The sequence below is a fragment of the Hemiscyllium ocellatum genome, chromosome X (assembly GCF_020745735.1).
Source record: "Hemiscyllium ocellatum isolate sHemOce1 chromosome X, sHemOce1.pat.X.cur, whole genome shotgun sequence".
NCBI lineage: Eukaryota > Metazoa > Chordata > Chondrichthyes > Orectolobiformes > Hemiscylliidae > Hemiscyllium > Hemiscyllium ocellatum.
In genome coordinates, this window is record NC_083453.1 from 6,215,482 (window position 1) to 6,234,951 (window position 19,470).

General features: G+C 55.6%; 1 protein-coding gene across 1 annotated transcript in view; it reads left to right on the top strand.

Moving 5' to 3' along the window:
- LOC132805742 (integrin alpha-5-like) overlaps nucleotides 1-19,470 on the top strand; it is a 101,684-nt gene that overhangs the window by 59,669 nt on the left and 22,545 nt on the right. Inside the window, exons 21-22 of the mRNA XM_060820968.1 lie at nucleotides 441-521; nucleotides 19,356-19,435. Coding sequence (XP_060676951.1) covers nucleotides 441-521; nucleotides 19,356-19,435 — 161 coding nt within the window. The remainder of the gene's footprint in view (nucleotides 1-440; nucleotides 522-19,355; nucleotides 19,436-19,470) is intronic.

Genomic DNA, 19,470 nt, shown 5'->3' on the forward strand with positions numbered 1-19,470 from the left:
CACCACTTGACTTTGGAGCCGAGCTTATGTTTATCCCAGATAACTAGGGCGGCACAGTGTCTCAGTGGTTAGCACTGCAGCCTCCCAGTTCCAGGGACTCGGGTTCAAACTCACCCTCAGGTGACTGTCTGTGGGGGGTTTGCACATTCTCCCCATGTCTGCGTGGGTTTCCACTGGTGCTCCGGTTTCCTCCCACAGTCCAAAGATGTGCAGGTTAGGGTGAATTGGCCATGCTAAATTTTCCCATAGTGTCCAGGGATGTGCAGGTTAGGGTGGATTGGCCATGCTAAATTGTCCCATAGTGCCCAGGGATGTGCAGGTTAGGGTGGATTGGCAATGCTAAATTGTCCCATAGTGTCTGATAGGCCTACCTCTGATAGGCAAGGCTGGCCTCTCCTATACACAGAACGTGGCTCACCTTCTGGCTGTTCTCTTGGCAGAGTCTGGCGAAGCTGAGCTGCACGTACTGCAACGAGACGGTGGTCTGTGATCTGGGCAACCCGATGAAATCTGGAGCCGAAGTAAGTGTGGGGGACGGGGGAGTGGGGAGAGCGTTTACATTTGTGATCAAACCTAGGAAGTGATGTGGTGTGTGTGGGTGTGTCTGAGTGAGTGAGTGTGGGTGGGTGTGTGTGAGCGGGTGGGTGTGTGTGGGTGTGTCTGTGGGTGTGTGTGAGTGTGTGTGTGTGTGTCTGTGAGTGAGTGAGTGTGGGTGTGGGTGTGAGTGTGTGTGAGTGTGTGTCTGTGGGTGTGTGTGAGTGTGGGTGTGTGTGAGTGTGTGTGGGTGTGTCAGTGAGCCAGAGTGTGATTATCCTGAGCTGGCTGCTGTTTGCTGATTGGCTCTTGTTGGAGTTGTCCCTGCTCCTGTTGTCCCTGTTCCTGTTGTCCCTGCTCCTGTTGTCCCTGCTCCTGTTGTCCCTGCTCCTGTTGTCTCTGCTCCTGTTGTCCCTGTTCCTGTTGTCCCTGCTCCTGTTGTCCCTGCTCCTGTTGTCCCTGTTCCTGTTGTCCCTGCTCCTGTTGTCTCTGCTCCTGTTGTCCCTGTTCCTGTTGTCTCTGTTCCTGTTGTCCCTGTTCCTGTTGTCTCTGTTCCTGTTGACCCTGTTCCTGTTGTCCCTGCTCCTGTTGTCCCTGTTCCTGTTGTCCCTGCTCCTGTTGTCCCTGTTCCTGTTGTCCCTGTTCCTGTTGTCCCTGCTCCTGTTGTCCCTGTTCCTGTTGTCTCTGTTCCTGTTGTCCCTGTTCCTGTTGTCCCTGCTCCTGTTGTCCCTGCTCCTGTTGTCCCTGTTCCTGTTGTCTCTGTTCCTGTTGTCCCTGTTCCTGTTGTCCCTGTTCCTGTTGTCCCTGCTCCTGTTGTCCCTGTTCCTGTTGTCCCTGCTCCTGTTGACCCTGTTCCTGTTGTCTCTGTTCCTGTTGTCCCTGCTCCTGTTGTCCCTGTTCCTGTTGTCCCTGTTCCTGTTGTCTCTGTTCCTGTTGTCCCTGTTCCTGTTGTCCCTGCTCCTGTTGTCCCTGCTCCTGTTGTCCCTGTTCCTGTTGTCCCTGCTCCTGTTGTCCCTGCTCCTGTTGTCCCTGTTCCTGTTGTCTCTGTTCCTGTTGTCCCTGTTCCTGTTGTCCCTGCTCCTGTTGTCCCTGCTCCTGTTGTCCCTGTTCCTGTTGTCCCTGCTCCTGTTGTCCCTGCTCCTGTTGTCCCTGTTCCTGTTGTCCCTGCTCCTGTTGTCCCTGTTCCTGTTGTCTCTGCTCCTGTTGTCCCTGTTCCTGTTGTCCCTGCTCCTGTTGTCCCTGCTCCTGTTGTCCCTGCTCCTGTTGTCCCTGTTCCTGTTGTCCCTGCTCCTGTTGTCCCTGCTCCTGTTGTCCCTGTTCCTGTTGTCCCTGCTCCTGTTGTCCCTGTTCCTGTTGTCCCTGTTCCTGTTGACCCTGTTCCTGTTGTCCCTGCTCCTGTTGTCCCTGTTCCTGTTGTCCCTGCTCCTGTTGTCCCTGTTCCTGTTGTCCCTGTTCCTGTTGTCCCTGTTCCTGTTGTCCCTGCTCCTGTTGTCTCTGTTCCTGTTGTCCCTGTTCCTGTTGTCCCTGTTCCTGTTGTCCCTGCTCCTGTTGTCCCTGCTCCTGTTGACTCTGCTCCTGTTGTCCCTGCTCCTGTTGTCCCTGCTCCTGTTGTCTCTGCTCCTGTTGTCCCTGCTCCTGTTGTCCCTGTTCCTGTTGTCCCTGTTCCTGTTGTCCCTGCTCCTGTTGTCCCTGTTCCTGTTGTCCCTGCTCCTGTTGTCCCTGTTCCTGTTGTCTCTGCTCCTGTTGTCCCTGCTCCTGTTGTCCCTGTTCCTGTTGTCCCTGTTCCTGTTGTCCCTGCTCCTGTTGTCCCTGTTCCTGTTGACCCTTCTCCTGTTGTCCCTGTTCCTGTTGTCCCTGTTCCTGTTGTCCCTGCTCCTGTTGTCCCTGCTCCTGTTGTCTCTGTTCCTGTTGTCCCTGCTCCTGTTGTCCCTGCTCCTGTTGTCCCTGTTCCTGTTGTCCCTGTTCCTGTTGTCTCTGCTCCTGTTGTCCCTGTTCCTGTTGTCCCTGCTCCTGTTGACCCTGTTCCTGTTGTCCCTGTTCCTGTTGTCCCTGCTCCTGTTGTCCCTGCTCCTGTTGTCCCTGCTCCTGTTGTCCCTGCTCCTGTTGACCCTGCTCCTGTTGTCCCTGCTCCTGTTGACTCTGCTCCTGTTGTCCCTGTTCCTGTTGTCCCTGTTCCTGTTGTCCCTGCTCCTGTTGTCCCTGCTCCTGTTGACCCTGCTCCTGTTGTCCCTGTTCCTGTTGTCCCTGTTCCTGTTGTCTCTGTTCCTGTTGTCCCTGCTCCTGTTGTCCCTGTTCCTGTTGACCCTGCTCCTGTTGTCCCTGCTCCTGTTGTCCCTGTTCCTGTTGTCCCTGCTCCTGTTGTCCCTGCTCCTGTTGTCTCTGTTCCTGTTGTCCCTGTTCCTGTTGTCCCTGCTCCTGTTGTCTCTGTTCCTGTTGTCCCTGTTCCTGTTGTCCCTGCTCCTGTTGTCCCTGTTCCTGTTGTCCCTGTTCCTGTTGTCCCTGCTCCTGTTGTCCCTGTTCCTGTTGTCCCTGCTCCTGTTGTCCCTGCTCCTGTTGTCCCTGTTCCTGTTGCCCCTGCTCCTGTTGTCCCTGCTCCTGTTGTCCCTGCTCCTGTTGTCCCTGTTCCTGTTGTCCCTGCTCCTGTTGTCTCTGTTCCTGTTGTCCCTGCTCCTGTTGTCTCTGCTCCTGTTGTCCCTGTTCCTGTTGTCCCTGCTCCTGTTGTCCCTGTTCCTGTTGTCCCTGTTCCTGTTGTCCCTGTTCCTGTTGTCCCTGCTCCTGTTGTCTCTGCTCCTGTTGTCTCTGCTCCTGTTGTCCCTGCTCCTGTTGTCTCTGTTCCTGTTGTCCCTGCTCCTGTTGTCCCTGTTCCTGTTGTCCCTGCTCCTGTTGTCTCTGTTCCTGTTGTCCCTGCTCCTGTTGTCCCTGCTCCTGTTGTCCCTGCTCCTGTTGTCCCTGTTCCTGTTGTCCCTGTTCCTGTTGTCTCTGCTCCTGTTGTCCCTGCTCCTGTTGTCCCTGCTCCTGTTGTCTCTGCTCCTGTTGTCCCTGCTCCTGTTGTCCCTGTTCCTGTTGTCCCTGCTCCTGTTGTCCCTGCTCCTGTTGTCTCTGTTCCTGTTGTCCCTGCTCCTGTTGTCTCTGTTCCTGTTGTCTCTGCTCCTGTTGACCCTGCTCCTGTTGTCCCTGCTCCTGTTGTCCCTGTTCCTGTTGTCCCTGCTCCTGTTGTCCCTGTTCCTGTTGTCCCTGTTCCTGTTGTCCCTGCTCCTGTTGTCCCTGTTCCTGTTGTCCCTGCTCCTGTTGTCCCTGCTCCTGTTGTCCCTGTTCCTGTTGTCTCTGTTCCTGTTGTCCCTGCTCCTGTTGTCTCTGTTCCTGTTGTCTCTGCTCCTGTTGACCCTGCTCCTGTTGTCCCTGCTCCTGTTGTCCCTGTTCCTGTTGTCCCTGCTCCTGTTGTCCCTGCTCCTGTTGTCTCTGTTCCTGTTGTCCCTGTTCCTGTTGTCCCTGCTCCTGTTGTCCCTGTTCCTGTTGTCCCTGCTCCTGTTGTCCCTTCTCCTGTTGTCCCTGCTCCTGTTGTCCCTGTTCCTGTTGTCCCTGTTCCTGTTGTCCCTGCTCCTGTTGTCCCTGCTCCTGTTGTCCCTTCTCCTGTTGTCCCTGCTCCTGTTGTCCCTGTTCCTGTTGTCCCTGTTCCTGTTGTCCCTGTTCCTGTTGTCCCTGCTCCTGTTGTCCCTGCTCCTGTTGTCCCTGCTCCTGTTGACCCTGTTCCTGTTGTCTCTGCTCCTGTTGTCTCTGCTCCTGTTGTCCCTGCTCCTGTTGTCCCTGTTCCTGTTGACCCTGTTCCTGTTGTCCCTGTTCCTGTTGTCCCTGCTCCTGTTGTCCCTGTTCCTGTTGTCCCTGTTCCTGTTGTCCCTGCTCCTGTTGTCCCTGTTCCTGTTGTCCCTGTTCCTGTTGTCCCTGCTCCTGTTGTCCCTGTTCCTGTTGTCCCTGCTCCTGTTGACCCTGCTCCTGTTGTCCCTGTTCCTGTTGTCCCTGTTCCTGTTGTCCCTGCTCCTGTTGTCCCTGTTCCTGTTGTCTCTGCTCCTGTTGTCCCTGCTCCTGTTGTCCCTGCTCCTGTTGTCCCTGTTCCTGTTGTCTCTGTTCCTGTTGTCCCTGTCCCTGTTGTCCCTGTTCCTGTTGTCTCTGCTCCTGTTGTCCCTGTTCCTGTTGTCCCTGCTCCTGTTGTCCCTGCTCCTGTTGTCCCTGCTCCTGTTGTCTCTGCTCCTGTTGTCTCTGTTCCTGTTGTCCCTGTTCCTGTTGTCCCTGCTCCTGTTGTCCCTGCTCCTGTTGTCCCTGCTCCTGTTGTCCCTGTTCCTGTTGTCCCAGCTCCTGTTGTCCCTGCTCCTGTTGTCTCTGCTCCTGTTGACCCTGCTCCTGTTGTCCCTGTTCCTGTTGTCCCTGCTCCTGTTGTCCCTGTTCCTGTTGTCCCTGCTCCTGTTGTCCCTGCTCCTGTTGACCCTGCTCCTGTTGTCCCTGCTCCTGTTGTCTCTGTTCCTGTTGTCCCTGTTCCTGTTGTCCCTGCTCCTGTTGTCCCTGCTCCTGTTGTCCCTGTTCCTGTTGTCTCTGCTCCTGTTGTCTCTGTTCCTGTTGTCCCTGTTCCTGTTGTCCCTGCTCCTGTTGTCCCTGCTCCTGTTGTCCCTGTTCCTGTTGTCCCTGCTCCTGTTGTCTCTGCTCCTGTTGTCTCTGTTCCTGTTGTCCCTGTTCCTGTTGTCCCTGCTCCTGTTGTCCCTGTTCCTGTTGTCCCTGCTCCTGTTGTCCCTGTTCCTGTTCTCCCTGCTCCTGTTGTCCCTGTTCCTGTTGTCCCTGCTCCTGTTGTCTCTGCTCCTGTTGTCTCTGTTCCTGTTGTCCCTGTTCCTGTTGTCCCTGCTCCTGTTGTCCCTGTTCCTGTTGTCCCTGCTCCTGTTGACCCTGCTCCTGTTGTCCCTGCTCCTGTTGTCCCTGCTCCTGTTGACCCTGTTCCTGTTGTCCCTGCTCCTGTTGTCTCTGTTCCTGTTGTCCCTGTTCCTGTTGTCCCTGCTCCTGTTGTCCCTGCTCCTGTTGTCCCTGTTCCTGTTGTCCCTGTTCCTGTTGTCCCTGCTCCTGTTGTCCCTGTTCCTGTTGTCCCTGCTCCTGTTGTCCCGGCTCCTGTTGTCTCTGCTCCTGTTGTCCCTGCTCCTGTTGTCCCTGCTCCTGTTGTCCCTGCTCCTGTTGTCCCTGTTCCTGTTGTCCCTGCTCCTGTTGTCTCTGCTCCTGTTGTCCCTGCTCCTGTTGACCCTGCTCCTGTTGTCCCTGTTCCTGTTGTCCCTGTTCCTGTTGTCCCTGTTCCTGTTGTCCCTGCTCCTGTTGTCTCTGCTCCTGTTGTCTCTGTTCCTGTTGACCCTGTTCCTGTTGTCCCTGTTCCTGTTGTCCCTGTTCCTGTTGTCCCTGTTCCTGTTGACCCTGTTCCTGTTGTCCCTGCTCCTGTTGTCCCTGCTCCTGTTGTCTCTGTTCCTGTTGTCCCTGTTCCTGTTGTCCCTGTTCCTGTTGACCCTGTTCCTGTTGTCCCTGTTCCTGTTGTCTCTGCTCCTGTTGTCCCTGTTCCTGTTGTCCCTGTTCCTGTTGTCCCTGTTCCTGTTGTCTCTGTTCCTGTTGTCCCTGCTCCTGTTGTCCCTGTTCCTGTTGTCCCTGCTCCTGTTGTCCCTGCTCCTGTTGTCTCTGTTCCTGTTGTCCCTGCTCCTGTTGTCCCTGCTCCTGTTGTCTCTGCTCCTGTTGTCCCTGTTCCTGTTGTCCCTGCTCCTGTTGTCCCTGCTCCTGTTGTCCCTGTTCCTGTTGTCCCTGCTCCTGTTGTCCCTGCTCCTGTTGTCCCTGTTCCTGTTGTCCCTGCTCCTGTTGTCCCTGTTCCTGTTGTCCCTGTTCCTGTTGTCCCTGCTCCTGTTGTCTCTGCTCCTGTTGACCCTGCTCCTGTTGTCCCTGTTCCTGTTGTCCCTGCTCCTGTTGTCCCTGTTCCTGTTGTCCCTGTTCCTGTTGTCCCTGTTCCTGTTGTCCCTGCTCCTGTTGTCCCTGCTCCTGTTGTCTCTGCTCCTGTTGTCCCTGTTCCTGTTGTCCCTGTTCCTGTTGTCCCTGTTCCTGTTGTCCCTGCTCCTGTTGTCCCTGCTCCTGTTGTCCCTGCTCCTGTTGACCCTGTTCCTGTTGTCTCTGCTCCTGTTGTCTCTGCTCCTGTTGTCCCTGCTCCTGTTGTCCCTGTTCCTGTTGACCCTGTTCCTGTTGTCCCTGTTCCTGTTGTCCCTGCTCCTGTTGTCCCTGTTCCTGTTGTCCCTGTTCCTGTTGTCCCTGCTCCTGTTGTCCCTGTTCCTGTTGTCCCTGCTCCTGTTGACCCTGCTCCTGTTGTCTCTGCTCCTGTTGTCCCTGCTCCTGTTGTCCCTGTTCCTGTTGTCCCTGCTCCTGTTGTCCCTGCTCCTGTTGTCTCTGTTCCTGTTGTCTCTGCTCCTGTTGTCCCTGCTCCTGTTGTCCCTGCTCCTGTTGTCTCTGCTCCTGTTGTCCCTGCTCCTGTTGTCCCTGCTCCTGTTGTCTCTGCTGTCCCTGTTCCTGTTGTCCCTGCTCCTGTTGTCCCTGCTCCTGTTGTCCCTGCTCCTGTTGTCCCTGTTCCTGTTGTCTCTGCTCCTGTTGTCCCTGCTCCTGTTGTCCCTGTTCCTGTTGTCCCTGTTCCTGTTGTCCCTGTTCCTGTTGACCCTGCTCCTGTTGGCCCTGTTCCTGTTGTCCCTGTTCCTGTTGTCTCTGTTCCTGTTGTCCCTGTTCCTGTTGTCCCTGCTCCTGTTGTCCCTGCTCCTGTTGTCCCTGCTCCTGTTGTCCCTGTTCCTGTTGTCTCTGTTCCTGTTGTCCCTGTTCCTGTTGTCCCTGCTCCTGTTGTCCCTGTTCCTGTTGTCCCTGCTCCTGTTGTCCCTGCTCCTGTTGTCCCTGTTCCTGTTGTCCCTGCTCCTGTTGTCTCTGTTCCTGTTGTCCCTGCTCCTGTTGTCCCTGTTCCTGTTGTCTCTGCTCCTGTTGTCCCTGTTCCTGTTGTCCCTGCTCCTGTTGTCTCTGTTCCTGTTGTCCCTGTTCCTGTTGTCTCTGCTCCTGTTGTCCCTGCTCCTGTTGTCCCTGTTCCTGTTGTCTCTGTTCCTGTTGTCCCTGCTCCTGTTGTCCCTGCTCCTGTTGTCCCTGTTCCTGTTGTCCCTGCTCCTGTTGTCCCTGTTCCTGTTGTCCCTGTTCCTGTTGTCCCTGCTCCTGTTGTCCCTGTTCCTGTTGTCTCTGTTCCTGTTGTCCCTGTTCCTGTTGTCCCTGCTCCTGTTGTCCCTGTTCCTGTTGTCCCTGTTCCTGTTGTCTCTGTTCCTGTTGTCCCTGTTCCTGTTGTCTCTGTTCCTGTTGTCCCTGTTCCTGTTGTCCCTGCTCCTGTTGTCCCTGCTCCTGTTGTCCCTGTTCCTGTTGTCCCTGCTCCTGTTGTCTCTGTTCCTGTTGTCCCTGTTCCTGTTGTCCCTGCTCCTGTTGTCTCTGCTCCTGTTGTCCCTGTTCCTGTTGTCCCTGCTCCTGTTGTCCCTGCTCCTGTTGTCTCTGTTCCTGTTGTCCCTGCTCCTGTTGTCCCTGCTCCTGTTGTCCCTGTTCCTGTTGTCCCTGTTCCTGTTGTCCCTGCTCCTGTTGTCCCTGTTCCTGTTGTCTCTGTTCCTGTTGTCCCTGTTCCTGTTGTCCCTGCTCCTGTTGTCCCTGCTCCTGTTGTCCCTGTTCCTGTTGTCCCTGCTCCTGTTGTCCCTGCTCCTGTTGTCCCTGTTCCTGTTGTCTCTGTTCCTGTTGTCCCTGTTCCTGTTGTCTCTGTTCCTGTTGTCCCTGCTCCTGTTGTCCCTGTTCCTGTTGTCTCTGCTCCTGTTGTCCCTGCTCCTGTTGTCTCTGTTCCTGTTGTCCCTGCTCCTGTTGTCCCTGCTCCTGTTGTCCCTGTTCCTGTTGTCCCTGCTCCTGTTGTCTCTGTTCCTGTTGACCCTGCTCCTGTTGTCCCTGCTCCTGTTGTCCCTGTTCCTGTTGTCCCTGCTCCTGTTGTCCCTGCTCCTGTTGTCTCTGTTCCTGTTGTCCCTGTTCCTGTTGTCCCTGCTCCTGTTGTCCCTGCTCCTGTTGTCTCTGTTCCTGTTGACCCTGCTCCTGTTGTCCCTGCTCCTGTTGACCCTGCTCCTGTTGACCCTGCTCCTGTTGTCCCTGCTCCTGTTGTCCCTGTTCCTGTTGTCCCTGCTCCTGTTGTCCCTGCTCCTGTTGTCCCTGCTCCTGTTGTCCCTGTTCCTGTTGTCCCTGTTCCTGTTGTCCCTGCTCCTGTTGTCTCTGCTCCTGTTGACCCTGCTCCTGTTGTCCCTGTTCCTGTTGTCCCTGTTCCTGTTGTCCCTGTTCCTGTTGTCCCTGCTCCTGTTGTCCCTGCTCCTGTTGTCTCTGCTCCTGTTGTCCCTGTTCCTGTTGTCCCTGCTCCTGTTGTCCCTGCTCCTGTTGTCCCTGCTCCTGTTGTCCCTGTTCCTGTTGTCCCTGCTCCTGTTGTCCCTTCTCCTGTTGTCCCTGCTCCTGTTGTCCCTGTTCCTGTTGTCCCTGTTCCTGTTGTCCCTGCTCCTGTTGTCCCTGCTCCTGTTGTCCCTGCTCCTGTTGACCCTGTTCCTGTTGTCTCTGCTCCTGTTGTCTCTGCTCCTGTTGTCCCTGCTCCTGTTGTCCCTGTTCCTGTTGACCCTGTTCCTGTTGTCCCTGTTCCTGTTGTCCCTGCTCCTGTTGTCCCTGTTCCTGTTGTCCCTGTTCCTGTTGTCCCTGCTCCTGTTGTCCCTGTTCCTGTTGTCCCTGTTCCTGTTGTCCCTGCTCCTGTTGTCCCTGTTCCTGTTGTCCCTGCTCCTGTTGACCCTGCTCCTGTTGTCTCTGCTCCTGTTGTCCCTGCTCCTGTTGTCCCTGTTCCTGTTGTCCCTGCTCCTGTTGTCCCTGCTCCTGTTGTCTCTGTTCCTGTTGTCTCTGCTCCTGTTGTCCCTGCTCCTGTTGTCCCTGCTCCTGTTGTCTCTGCTCCTGTTGTCCCTGCTCCTGTTGTCCCTGCTCCTGTTGTCTCTGCTGTCCCTGTTCCTGTTGTCCCTGCTCCTGTTGTCCCTGTTCCTGTTGTCCCTGCTCCTGTTGTCCCTGCTCCTGTTGTCTCTGCTCCTGTTGTCCCTGTTCCTGTTGTCCCTGCTCCTGTTGTCCCTGCTCCTGTTGTCCCTGCTCCTGTTGTCCCTGTTCCTGTTGTCTCTGCTCCTGTTGTCCCTGCTCCTGTTGTCCCTGTTCCTGTTGTCCCTGTTCCTGTTGTCCCTGTTCCTGTTGACCCTGCTCCTGTTGGCCCTGTTCCTGTTGTCCCTGTTCCTGTTGTCTCTGTTCCTGTTGTCCCTGTTCCTGTTGTCCCTGCTCCTGTTGTCCCTGCTCCTGTTGTCCCTGTTCCTGTTGTCTCTGTTCCTGTTGTCCCTGTTCCTGTTGTCCCTGCTCCTGTTGTCCCTGTTCCTGTTGTCCCTGCTCCTGTTGTCCCTGTTCCTGTTGTCCCTGCTCCTGTTGTCTCTGTTCCTGTTGTCCCTGCTCCTGTTGTCCCTGCTCCTGTTGTCCCTGTTCCTGTTGTCCCTGCTCCTGTTGTCCCTGTTCCTGTTGTCCCTGTTCCTGTTGTCCCTGCTCCTGTTGTCCCTGTTCCTGTTGTCTCTGTTCCTGTTGTCCCTGTTCCTGTTGTCCCTGCTCCTGTTGTCCCTGTTCCTGTTGTCCCTGTTCCTGTTGTCTCTGTTCCTGTTGTCCCTGTTCCTGTTGTCTCTGTTCCTGTTGTCCCTGTTCCTGTTGTCCCTGCTCCTGTTGTCCCTGCTCCTGTTGTCCCTGTTCCTGTTGTCCCTGCTCCTGTTGTCTCTGTTCCTGTTGTCCCTGTTCCTGTTGTCCCTGCTCCTGTTGTCTCTGCTCCTGTTGTCCCTGTTCCTGTTGTCCCTGCTCCTGTTGTCCCTGCTCCTGTTGTCTCTGTTCCTGTTGTCCCTGCTCCTGTTGTCCCTGCTCCTGTTGTCCCTGTTCCTGTTGTCCCTGTTCCTGTTGTCCCTGCTCCTGTTGTCCCTGTTCCTGTTGTCTCTGTTCCTGTTGTCCCTGTTCCTGTTGTCCCTGTTCCTGTTGTCCCTGCTCCTGTTGTCCCTGTTCCTGTTGTCCCTGCTCCTGTTGTCCCTGCTCCTGTTGTCCCTGTTCCTGTTGTCTCTGTTCCTGTTGTCCCTGTTCCTGTTGTCTCTGTTCCTGTTGTCCCTGCTCCTGTTGTCCCTGTTCCTGTTGTCTCTGCTCCTGTTGTCCCTGCTCCTGTTGTCTCTGTTCCTGTTGTCCCTGCTCCTGTTGTCCCTGCTCCTGTTGTCCCTGTTCCTGTTGTCCCTGCTCCTGTTGTCTCTGTTCCTGTTGACCCTGCTCCTGTTGTCCCTGCTCCTGTTGTCCCTGTTCCTGTTGTCCCTGCTCCTGTTGTCCCTGCTCCTGTTGTCTCTGTTCCTGTTGTCCCTGTTCCTGTTGTCCCTGCTCCTGTTGTCCCTGCTCCTGTTGTCCCTGCTCCTGTTGTCTCTGTTCCTGTTGACCCTGCTCCTGTTGTCCCTGCTCCTGTTGACCCTGCTCCTGTTGACCCGGCTCCTGTTGTCCCTGCTCCTGTTGTCCCTGTTCCTGTTGTCCCTGCTCCTGTTGTCCCTGCTCCTGTTGTCCCTGTTCCTGTTGTCCCTGCTCCTGTTGTCCCTGTTCCTGTTGTCCCTGTTCCTGTTGTCCCTGTTCCTGTTGTCCCTGCTCCTGTTGTCTCTGCTCCTGTTGACCCTGCTCCTGTTGTCCCTGTTCCTGTTGTCCCTGCTCCTGTTGTCCCTGTTCCTGTTGTCCCTGTTCCTGTTGTCCCTGCTCCTGTTGTCCCTGCTCCTGTTGTCCCTGCTCCTGTTGTCTCTGCTCCTGTTGTCCCTGTTCCTGTTGTCCCTGCTCCTGTTGTCCCTGCTCCTGTTGTCCCTTCTCCTGTTGTCCCTGCTCCTGTTGTCCCTGTTCCTGTTGTCCCTGTTCCTGTTGTCCCTGCTCCTGTTGTCCCTGCTCCTGTTGTCCCTGCTCCTGTTGACCCTGTTCCTGTTGTCTCTGCTCCTGTTGTCTCTGCTCCTGTTGTCCCTGCTCCTGTTGTCCCTGTTCCTGTTGTCCCTGCTCCTGTTGTCCCTGTTCCTGTTGTCCCTGTTCCTGTTGTCCCTGCTCCTGTTGTCCCTGTTCCTGTTGTCCCTGCTCCTGTTGACCCTGCTCCTGTTGTCTCTGCTCCTGTTGTCCCTGCTCCTGTTGTCCCTGTTCCTGTTGTCCCTGCTCCTGTTGTCCCTGCTCCTGTTGTCTCTGTTCCTGTTGTCTCTGCTCCTGTTGTCCCTGCTCCTGTTGTCCCTGCTCCTGTTGTCTCTGCTCCTGTTGTCCCTGCTCCTGTTGTCCCTGCTCCTGTTGTCTCTGCTGTCCCTGTTCCTGTTGTCCCTGCTCCTGTTGTCGCTGTTCCTGTTGTCCCTGCTCCTGTTGTCCCTGTTCCTGTTGTCCCTGCTCCTGTTGTCCCTGCTCCTGTTGTCCCTGTTCCTGTTGTCCCTGTTCCTGTTGTCCCTGTTCCTGTTGACCCTGCTCCTGTTGGCCCTGTTCCTGTTGTCCCTGTTCCTGTTGTCTCTGTTCCTGTTGTCCCTGTTCCTGTTGTCCCTGCTCCTGTTGTCCCTGCTCCTGTTGTCCCTGTTCCTGTTGTCTCTGTTCCTGTTGTCCCTGTTCCTGTTGTCCCTGCTCCTGTTGTCCCTGTTCCTGTTGTCCCTGCTCCTGTTGTCCCTGCTCCTGTTGTCTCTGTTCCTGTTGTCCCTGCTCCTGTTGTCCCTGCTCCTGTTGTCCCTGCTCCTGTTGTCCCTGTTCCTGTTGTCTCTGCTCCTGTTGTCCCTGTTCCTGTTGTCCCTGCTCCTGTTGTCTCTGTTCCTGTTGTCCCTGTTCCTGTTGTCTCTGCTCCTGTTGTCCCTGCTCCTGTTGTCCCTGCTCCTGTTGTCCCTGTTCCTGTTGTCCCTGCTCCTGTTGTCCCTGTTCCTGTTGTCCCTGCTCCTGTTGTCCCTGCTCCTGTTGACCCTGCTCCTGTTGTCCCTGTTCCTGTTGTCCCTGTTCCTGTTGTCTCTGCTCCTGTTGTCCCTGCTCCTGTTGTCCCTGTTCCTGTTGTCCCTGTTCCTGTTGTCCCTGCTCCTGTTGTCCCTGCTCCTGTTGTCCCTGTTCCTGTTGTCTCTGCTCCTGTTGTCCCTGTTCCTGTTGTCCCTGTTTCTGTTGTCCCTGCTCCTGTTGACCCTGTTCCTGTTGTCCCTGCTCCTGTTGTCCCTGCTCCTGTTGTCCCTGTTCCTGTTGTCCCTGTTCCTGTTGACCCTGCTCCTGTTGTCCCTGCTCCTGTTGTCCCTGTTCCTGTTGTCCCTGTTCCTGTTGTCCCTGTTCCTGTTGTCCCTGCTCCTGTTGTCCCTGTTCCTGTTGTCTCTGCTCCTGTTGTCCCTGCTCCTGTTGTCTCTGCTCCTGTTGTCTCTGCTCCTGTTGACCCTGTTCCTGTTGTCCCTGCTCCTGTTGTCCCTGCTCCTGTTGTCCCTGTTCCTGTTGTCCCTGCTCCTGTTGTCCCTGCTCCTGTTGTCCCTGTTCCTGTTGTCCCTGCTCCTGTTGTCCCTGCTCCTGTTGTCCCTGTTCCTGTTGTCCCTGCTCCTGTTGTCCCTGCTCCTGTTGACCCTGCTCCTGTTGTCCCTGTTCCTGTTGTCCCTGTTCCTGTTGTCTCTGCTCCTGTTGTCCCTGTTCCTGTTGTCCCTGTTCCTGTTGTCCCTGTTCCTGTTGTCTCTGCTCCTGTTGTCCCTGTTCCTGTTGTCCCTGTTCCTGTTGTCCCTGCTCCTGTTGTCCCTGTTCCTGTTGTCCCTGCTCCTGTTGTCCCTGCTCCTGTTGTCCCTGCTCCTGTTGTCTCTGCTCCTGTTGTCCCTGTTCCTGTTGTCCCTGTTCCTGTTGTCCCTGCTCCTGTTGTCCCTGTTCCTGTTGTCCCTGTTCCAGTTGTCCCTGTTCCTGTTGACCCTGCTCCTGTTGTCCCTGTTCCTGTTGTCCCTGCTCCTGTTGTCCCTGTTCCTGTTGTCCCTGTTCCTGTTGTCCCTGCTCCTGTTGTCCCTGTTCCTGTTGTCCCTGTTCCTGTTGTCTCTGCTCCTGTTGTCCCTGCTCCTGTTGTCTCTGCTCCTGTTGTCTCTGCTCCTGTTGACCCTGCTCCTGTTGTCCCTGTTCCTGTTGTCCCTGCTCCTGTTGTCCCTGTTCCTGTTGTCTCTGTTCCTGTTGTCCCTGTTCCTGTTGTCTCTGCTCCTGTTGTCCCTGTTCCTGTTGTCCCTGCTCCTGTTGTCCCTGCTCCTGTTGACTCTGCTCCTGTTGTCCCTGTTCCTGTTGTCCCTGCTCCTGTTGTCCCTGTTCCTGTTGTCCCTGTTCCTGTTGTCTCTGCTCCTGTTGTCCCTGCTCCTGTTGTCTCTGCTCCTGTTGTCCCTGCTCCTGTTGTCCCTGTTCCTGTTGTCCCTGTTCCTGTTGTCCCTGCTCCTGTTGTCCCTGTTCCTGTTGTCCCTGTTCCTGTTGTCTCTGTTCCTGTTGACCCTGCTCCTGTTGTCCCTGCTCCTGTTGTCCCTGTTCCTGTTGTCCCTGCTCCTGTTGTCCCTGCTCCTGTTGTCCCTGCTCCTGTTGTCTCTGCTCCTGTTGTCCCTGTTCCTGTTGTCCCTGTTCCTGTTGTCCCTGCTCCTGTTGTCCCTGCTCCTGTTGTCCCTGTTCCTGTTGACTCTGCTCCTGTTGTCCCTGCTCCTGTTGTCCCTGTTCCTGTTGTCCCTGCTCCTGTTGTCCCTGTTCCTGTTGTCTCTGTTCCTGTTGTCTCTGCTCCTGTTGTCCCTGTTCCTGTTGTCCCTGTTCCTGTTGTCTCTGTTCCTGTTGTCCCTGCTCCTGTTGACCCTGCTCCTGTTGTCCCTGTTCCTGTTGTCCCTGCTCCTGTTGTCTCTGCTCCTGTTGTCTCTGTTCCTGTTGTCCCTGTTCCTGTTGTCCCTGTTCCTGTTGTCCCTGCTCCTGTTGTCTCTGCTCCTGTTGTCCCTGTTCCTGTTGTCCCTGTTCCTGTTGTCCCTGCTCCTGTTGTCCCTGTTCCTGTTGTCTCTGTTCCTGTTGTCTCTGTTCCTGTTGTCCCTGCTCCTGTTGTCCCTGTTCCTGTTGTCCCTGCTCCTGTTGTCCCTGCTCCTGTTGTCTCTGCTCCTGTTGTCCCTGCTCCTGTTGTCCCTGTTCCTGTTGTCCCTGTTCCTGTTGTCCCTGCTCCTGTTGTCCCTGTTCCTCTAGTCCCTGCTCCTGTTGTCCCTGTTCCTGTTGTCCCTGTTCCTGTTGTCCCTGCTCCTGTTGTCCCTGTTCCTGTTGTCCCTGCTCCTGTTGTCTCTGCTCCTGTTGTCTCTGCTCCTGTTGTCTCTGTTCCTGTTGTCCCTGTTCCTGTTGTCCCTGTTCCTGTTGTCCCTGCTCCTGTTGTCCCTGCTCCTGTTGTCCCTGTTCCTGTTGTCCCTGCTCCTGTTGTCCCTGCTCCTGTTGTCCCTGTTCCTCTAGTCCCTGCTCCTGTTGTCCCTGCTCCTGTTGTCCCTGCTCCTGTTGTCCCTGTTCCTGTTGTCCCTGCTCCTGTTGTCCCTGTTCCTGTTGTCTCTGTTCCTGTTGTCTCTGTTCCTGTTGTCCCTGCTCCTGTTGTCCCTGTTCCTGTTGTCCCTGCTCCTGTTGTCCCTGTTCCTGTTGTCTCTGTTCCTGTTGTCTCTGCTCCTGTTGTCCCTGTTCCTGTTGTCCCTGCTCCTGTTGTCCCTGTTCCTGTTGTCCCTGTTCCTGTTGTCCCTGCTCCTGTTGTCCCTGCTCCTGTTGTCCCTGTTCCTGTTGACCCTGTTCCTGTTGTCCCTGTTCCTGTTGTCCCTGCTCCTGTTGTCCCTGCTCCTGTTGTCCCTGTTCCTGTTGTCCCTGCTCCTGTTGTCCCTGTTCCTGTTGTCCCTGCTCCTGTTGTCTCTGCTCCTGTTGTCCCTGCTCCTGTTGTCTCTGCTCCTGTTGTCTCTGCTCCTGTTGTCCCTGCTCCTGTTGTCCCTGCTCCTGTTGTCCCTGTTCCTGTTGTCCCTGTTCCTCTAGTCCCTGCTCCTGTTGTCCCTGTTCCTGTTGTCCCTGTTCCTGTTGTCCCTGCTCCTGTTGTCTCTGCTCCTGTTGTCTCTGTTCCTGTTGTCTCTGCTCCTGTTGTCCCTGCTCCTGTTGTCCCTGTTCCTGTTGTCCCTGCTCCTGTTGTCCCTGCTCCTGTTGTCCCTGCTCCTGTTGTCCCTGTTCCTGTTGTCCCTGCTCCTGTTGTCCCTGTTCCTGTTGTCCCTGCTCCTGTTGTCCCTGCTCCTGTTGTCCCTGTTCCTGTTGTCCCTGTTCCTGTTGTCCCTGTTCCTGTTGACCCTGTTCCTGTTGACCCTGCTCCTGTTGTCCCTGTTCCTGTTGACCCTGTTCCTGTTGTCCCTGCTCCTGTTGTCCCTGCTCCTGTTGTCCCTGCTCCTGTTGTCTCTGTTTCTGTTGTCTCTGTTCCTGTTGTCCCTGTTCCTGTTGTCCCTGTTCCTGTTGTCCCTGCTCCTGTTGTCCCTGTTCCTGTTGTCCCTGCTCCTGTTGTCCCTGTTCCTGTTGTCCCTGTTCCTGTTGTCCCTGCTCCTGTTGTCTCTGTTCCTGTTGTCCCTGCTCCTGTTGTCCCTTCTCCTGTTGTCCCTGTTCCTGTTGTCCCTGCTCCTGTTGTCTCTGTTCCTGTTGTCCCTGTTCCTGTTGTCTCTGCTCCTGTTGTCCCTGTTCCTGTTGTCCCTGTTCCTGTTGTCCCTGCTCCTGTTGTCTCTGTTCCTGTTGTCCCTGTTCCTGTTGTCCCTGCTCCTGTTGTCCCTGTTCCTGTTGACCCTGTTCCTGTTGTCCCTGTTCCTGTTGTCCCTGCTCCTGTTGTCTCTGCTCCTGTTGTCCCTGCTCCTGTTGTCCCTGTTCCTGTTGTCCCTGCTCCTGTTGTCCCTGCTCCTGTTGTCCCTGCTCCTGTTGTCCCTGTTCCTGTTGTCCCTGCTCCTGTTGTCCCTGTTCCTGTTGACCCTGCTCCTGTTGTCCCTGCTCCTGTTGACTCTGCTCCTGTTGTCCCTGTTCCTGTTGTCCCTGTTCCTGTTGTCCCTGCTCCTGTTGTCCCTGTTCCTGTTGTCTCTGTTCCTGTTGTCTCTGCTCCTGTTGTCCCTGTTCCTGTTGTCCCTGTTCCTGTTGTCCCTGCTCCTGTTGTCCCTGCTCCTGTTGTCCCTGTTCCTGTTGACCCTTCTCCTGTTGTCCCTGCTCCTGTTGTCCCTGCTCCTGTTGTCCCTGTTCCTGTTGTCCCTGCTCCTGTTGTCCCTGCTCCTGTTGTCCCTGTTCCTGTTGTCCCTGCTCCTGTTGTCCCTGTTCCTGTTGTCCCTGTTCCTGTTGTCCCTGCTCCTGTTGTCCCTGTTCCTGTTGTCCCTGCTCCTGTTGTCTCTGCTCCTGTTGTCCCTGTTCCTGTTGTCTCTGTTCCTGTTGTCCCTGTTCCTGTTGTCCCTGCTCCTGTTGTCCCTGTTCCTGTTGTCTCTGTTCCTGTTGTCCCTGCTCCTGTTGTCCCTGTTCCTGTTGTCCCTGCTCCTGTTGTCTCTGCTCCTGTTGTCCCTGCTCCTGTTGTCCCTGTTCCTGTTGTCCCTGTTCCTGTTGTCCCTGCTCCTGTTGTCCCTGTTCCTGTTGTCCCTGCTCCTGTTGTCCCTGTTCCTCTAGTCCCTGCTCCTGTTGTCCCTGTTCCTGTTGTCCCTGTTCCTGTTGTCCCTGCTCCTGTTGTCCCTGTTCCTGTTGTCCCTGCTCCTGTTGTCTCTGCTCCTGTTGTCTCTGCTCCTGTTGTCCCTGCTCCTGTTGTCCCTGTTCCTGTTGTCCCTGCTCCTTTTTGTCCCTGTTCCTGTTGTCCCTGCTCCTGTTGTCTCTGCTCCTGTTGTCTCTGCTCCTGTTGTCCCTGCTCCTGTTGTCCCTGTTCCTGTTGTCCCTGTTCCTGTTGACCCTGCTCCTGTTGTCCCTGCTCCTGTTGTCCCTGTTCCTGTTGTCCCTGTTCCTGTTGTCTCTGTTCCTGTTGTCCCTGCTCCTGTTGTCCCTGCTCCTGTTGTCCCTGCTCCTGTTGTCTCTGCTCCTGTTGTCCCTGCTCCTGTTGTCCCTGCTCCTGTTGTCCCTGTTCCTGTTGACCCTGCTCCTGTTGTCCCTGCTCCTGTTGTCTCTGCTCCTGTTGTCCCTGCTCCTGTTGTCCCTGTTCCTGTTGTCCCTGCTCCTGTTGTCTCTGCTCCTGTTGTCCCTGCTCCTGTTGTCCCTGCTCCTGTTGTCCCTGTTCCTGTTGACCCTGCTCCTGTTGTCCCTGCTCCTGTTGTCCCTGTTCCTGTTGACCCTGTTCCTGTTGACCCTGCTCCTGTTGTCCCTGTTCCTGTTGACCCTGTTCCTGTTGTCCCTGCTCCTGTTGTCCCTGCTCCTGTTGTCCCTGCTCCTGTTGTCTCTGTTCCTGTTGTCTCTGTTCCTGTTGTCCCTGTTCCTGTTGTCCCTGCTCCTGTTGTCCCTGCTCCTGTTGTCTCTGTTCCTGTTGTCCCTGCTCCTGTTGTCTCTGCTCCTGTTGTCCCTGTTCCTGTTGTCCCTGCTCCTGTTGTCCCTGTTCCTGTTGTCCCTGCTCCTGTTGTCCCTGCTCCTGTTGTCTCTGTTCCTGTTGTCCCTGCTCCTGTTGTCTCTGTTCCTGTTGTCCCTGCTCCTGTTGTCCCTGCTCCTGTTGTCTCTGTTCCTGTTGTCCCTGCTCCTGTTGTCCCTGCTCCTGTTGTCTCTGTTCCTGTTGTCCCTGTTCCTGTTGTCCCTGCTCCTGTTGTCCCTGCTCCTGTTGTCTCTGTTCCTGTTGTCCCTGCTCCTGTTGTCTCTGTTCCTGTTGTCCCTGCTCCTGTTGTCCCTGCTCCTGTTGTCTCTGTTCCTGTTGTCTCTGCTCCTGTTGTCCCTGCTCCTGTTGTCCCTGCTCCTGTTGACTCTGCTCCTGTTGTCCCTGCTCCTGTTGTCCCTGCTCCTGTTGTCTCTGTTCCTGTTGTCTCTGTTCCTGTTGTCCCTGTTCCTGTTGTCCCTGCTCCTGTTGTCCCTGCTCCTGTTGTCCCTGTTCCCGTTGTCCCTGCTCCTGTTGTCCCTGCTCCTGTTGTCTCTGCTCCTGGTGTCCCTGTTCCTGTTGTCCCTGCTCCTGTTGTCTCTGTTCCTGTTGTCCCTGCTCCTGTTGTCTCTGTTCCTGTTGTCCCTGTTCCTGTTGTCCCTGCTCCTGTTGTCCCTGCTCCTGTTGACTCTGCTCCTGTTGTCCCTGTTCCTGTTGTCCCTGTTCCTGTTGTCTCTGTTCCTGTTGTCTCTGCTCCTGTTGTCTCTGTTCCTGTTGTCCCTGTTCCTGTTGTCTCTGCTCCTGTTGTCCCTGTTCCTGTTGTCCCTGTTCCTGTTGTCCCTGTTCCTGTTGTCTCTGTTCCTGTTGTCTCTGCTCCTGTTGTCCCTGCTCCTGTTGTCCCTGTTCCTGTTGTCCCTGCTCCTGTTGTCCCTGTTCCTGTTGTCCCTGCTCCTGTTGTCCCTGTTCCTGTTGTCCCTGCTCCTGTTGTCCCTGCTCCTGTTGTCCCTGTTCCTGTTGTCCCTGCTCCTGTTGTCCCTGTTCCTGTTGTCCCTGTTCCTGTTGTCCCTGTTCCTGTTGTCCCTGCTCCTGTTGTCCCTGCTCCTGTTGTCCCTGCTCCTGTTGTCCCTGTTCCTGTTGTCCCTGTTCCTGTTGTCCCTGCTCCTGTTGTCCCTGCTCCTGTTGACTCTGCTCCTGTTGTATACAGGTCTCCGGGGGTCTCCGTTTCACCGTCCATCATCTGCACGGTGACAAGAAATCTATCGAGTTTGAGCTGCAGATTCGCAGGTACGGACACTCCGCGGTCGACACGTTGACGGGTC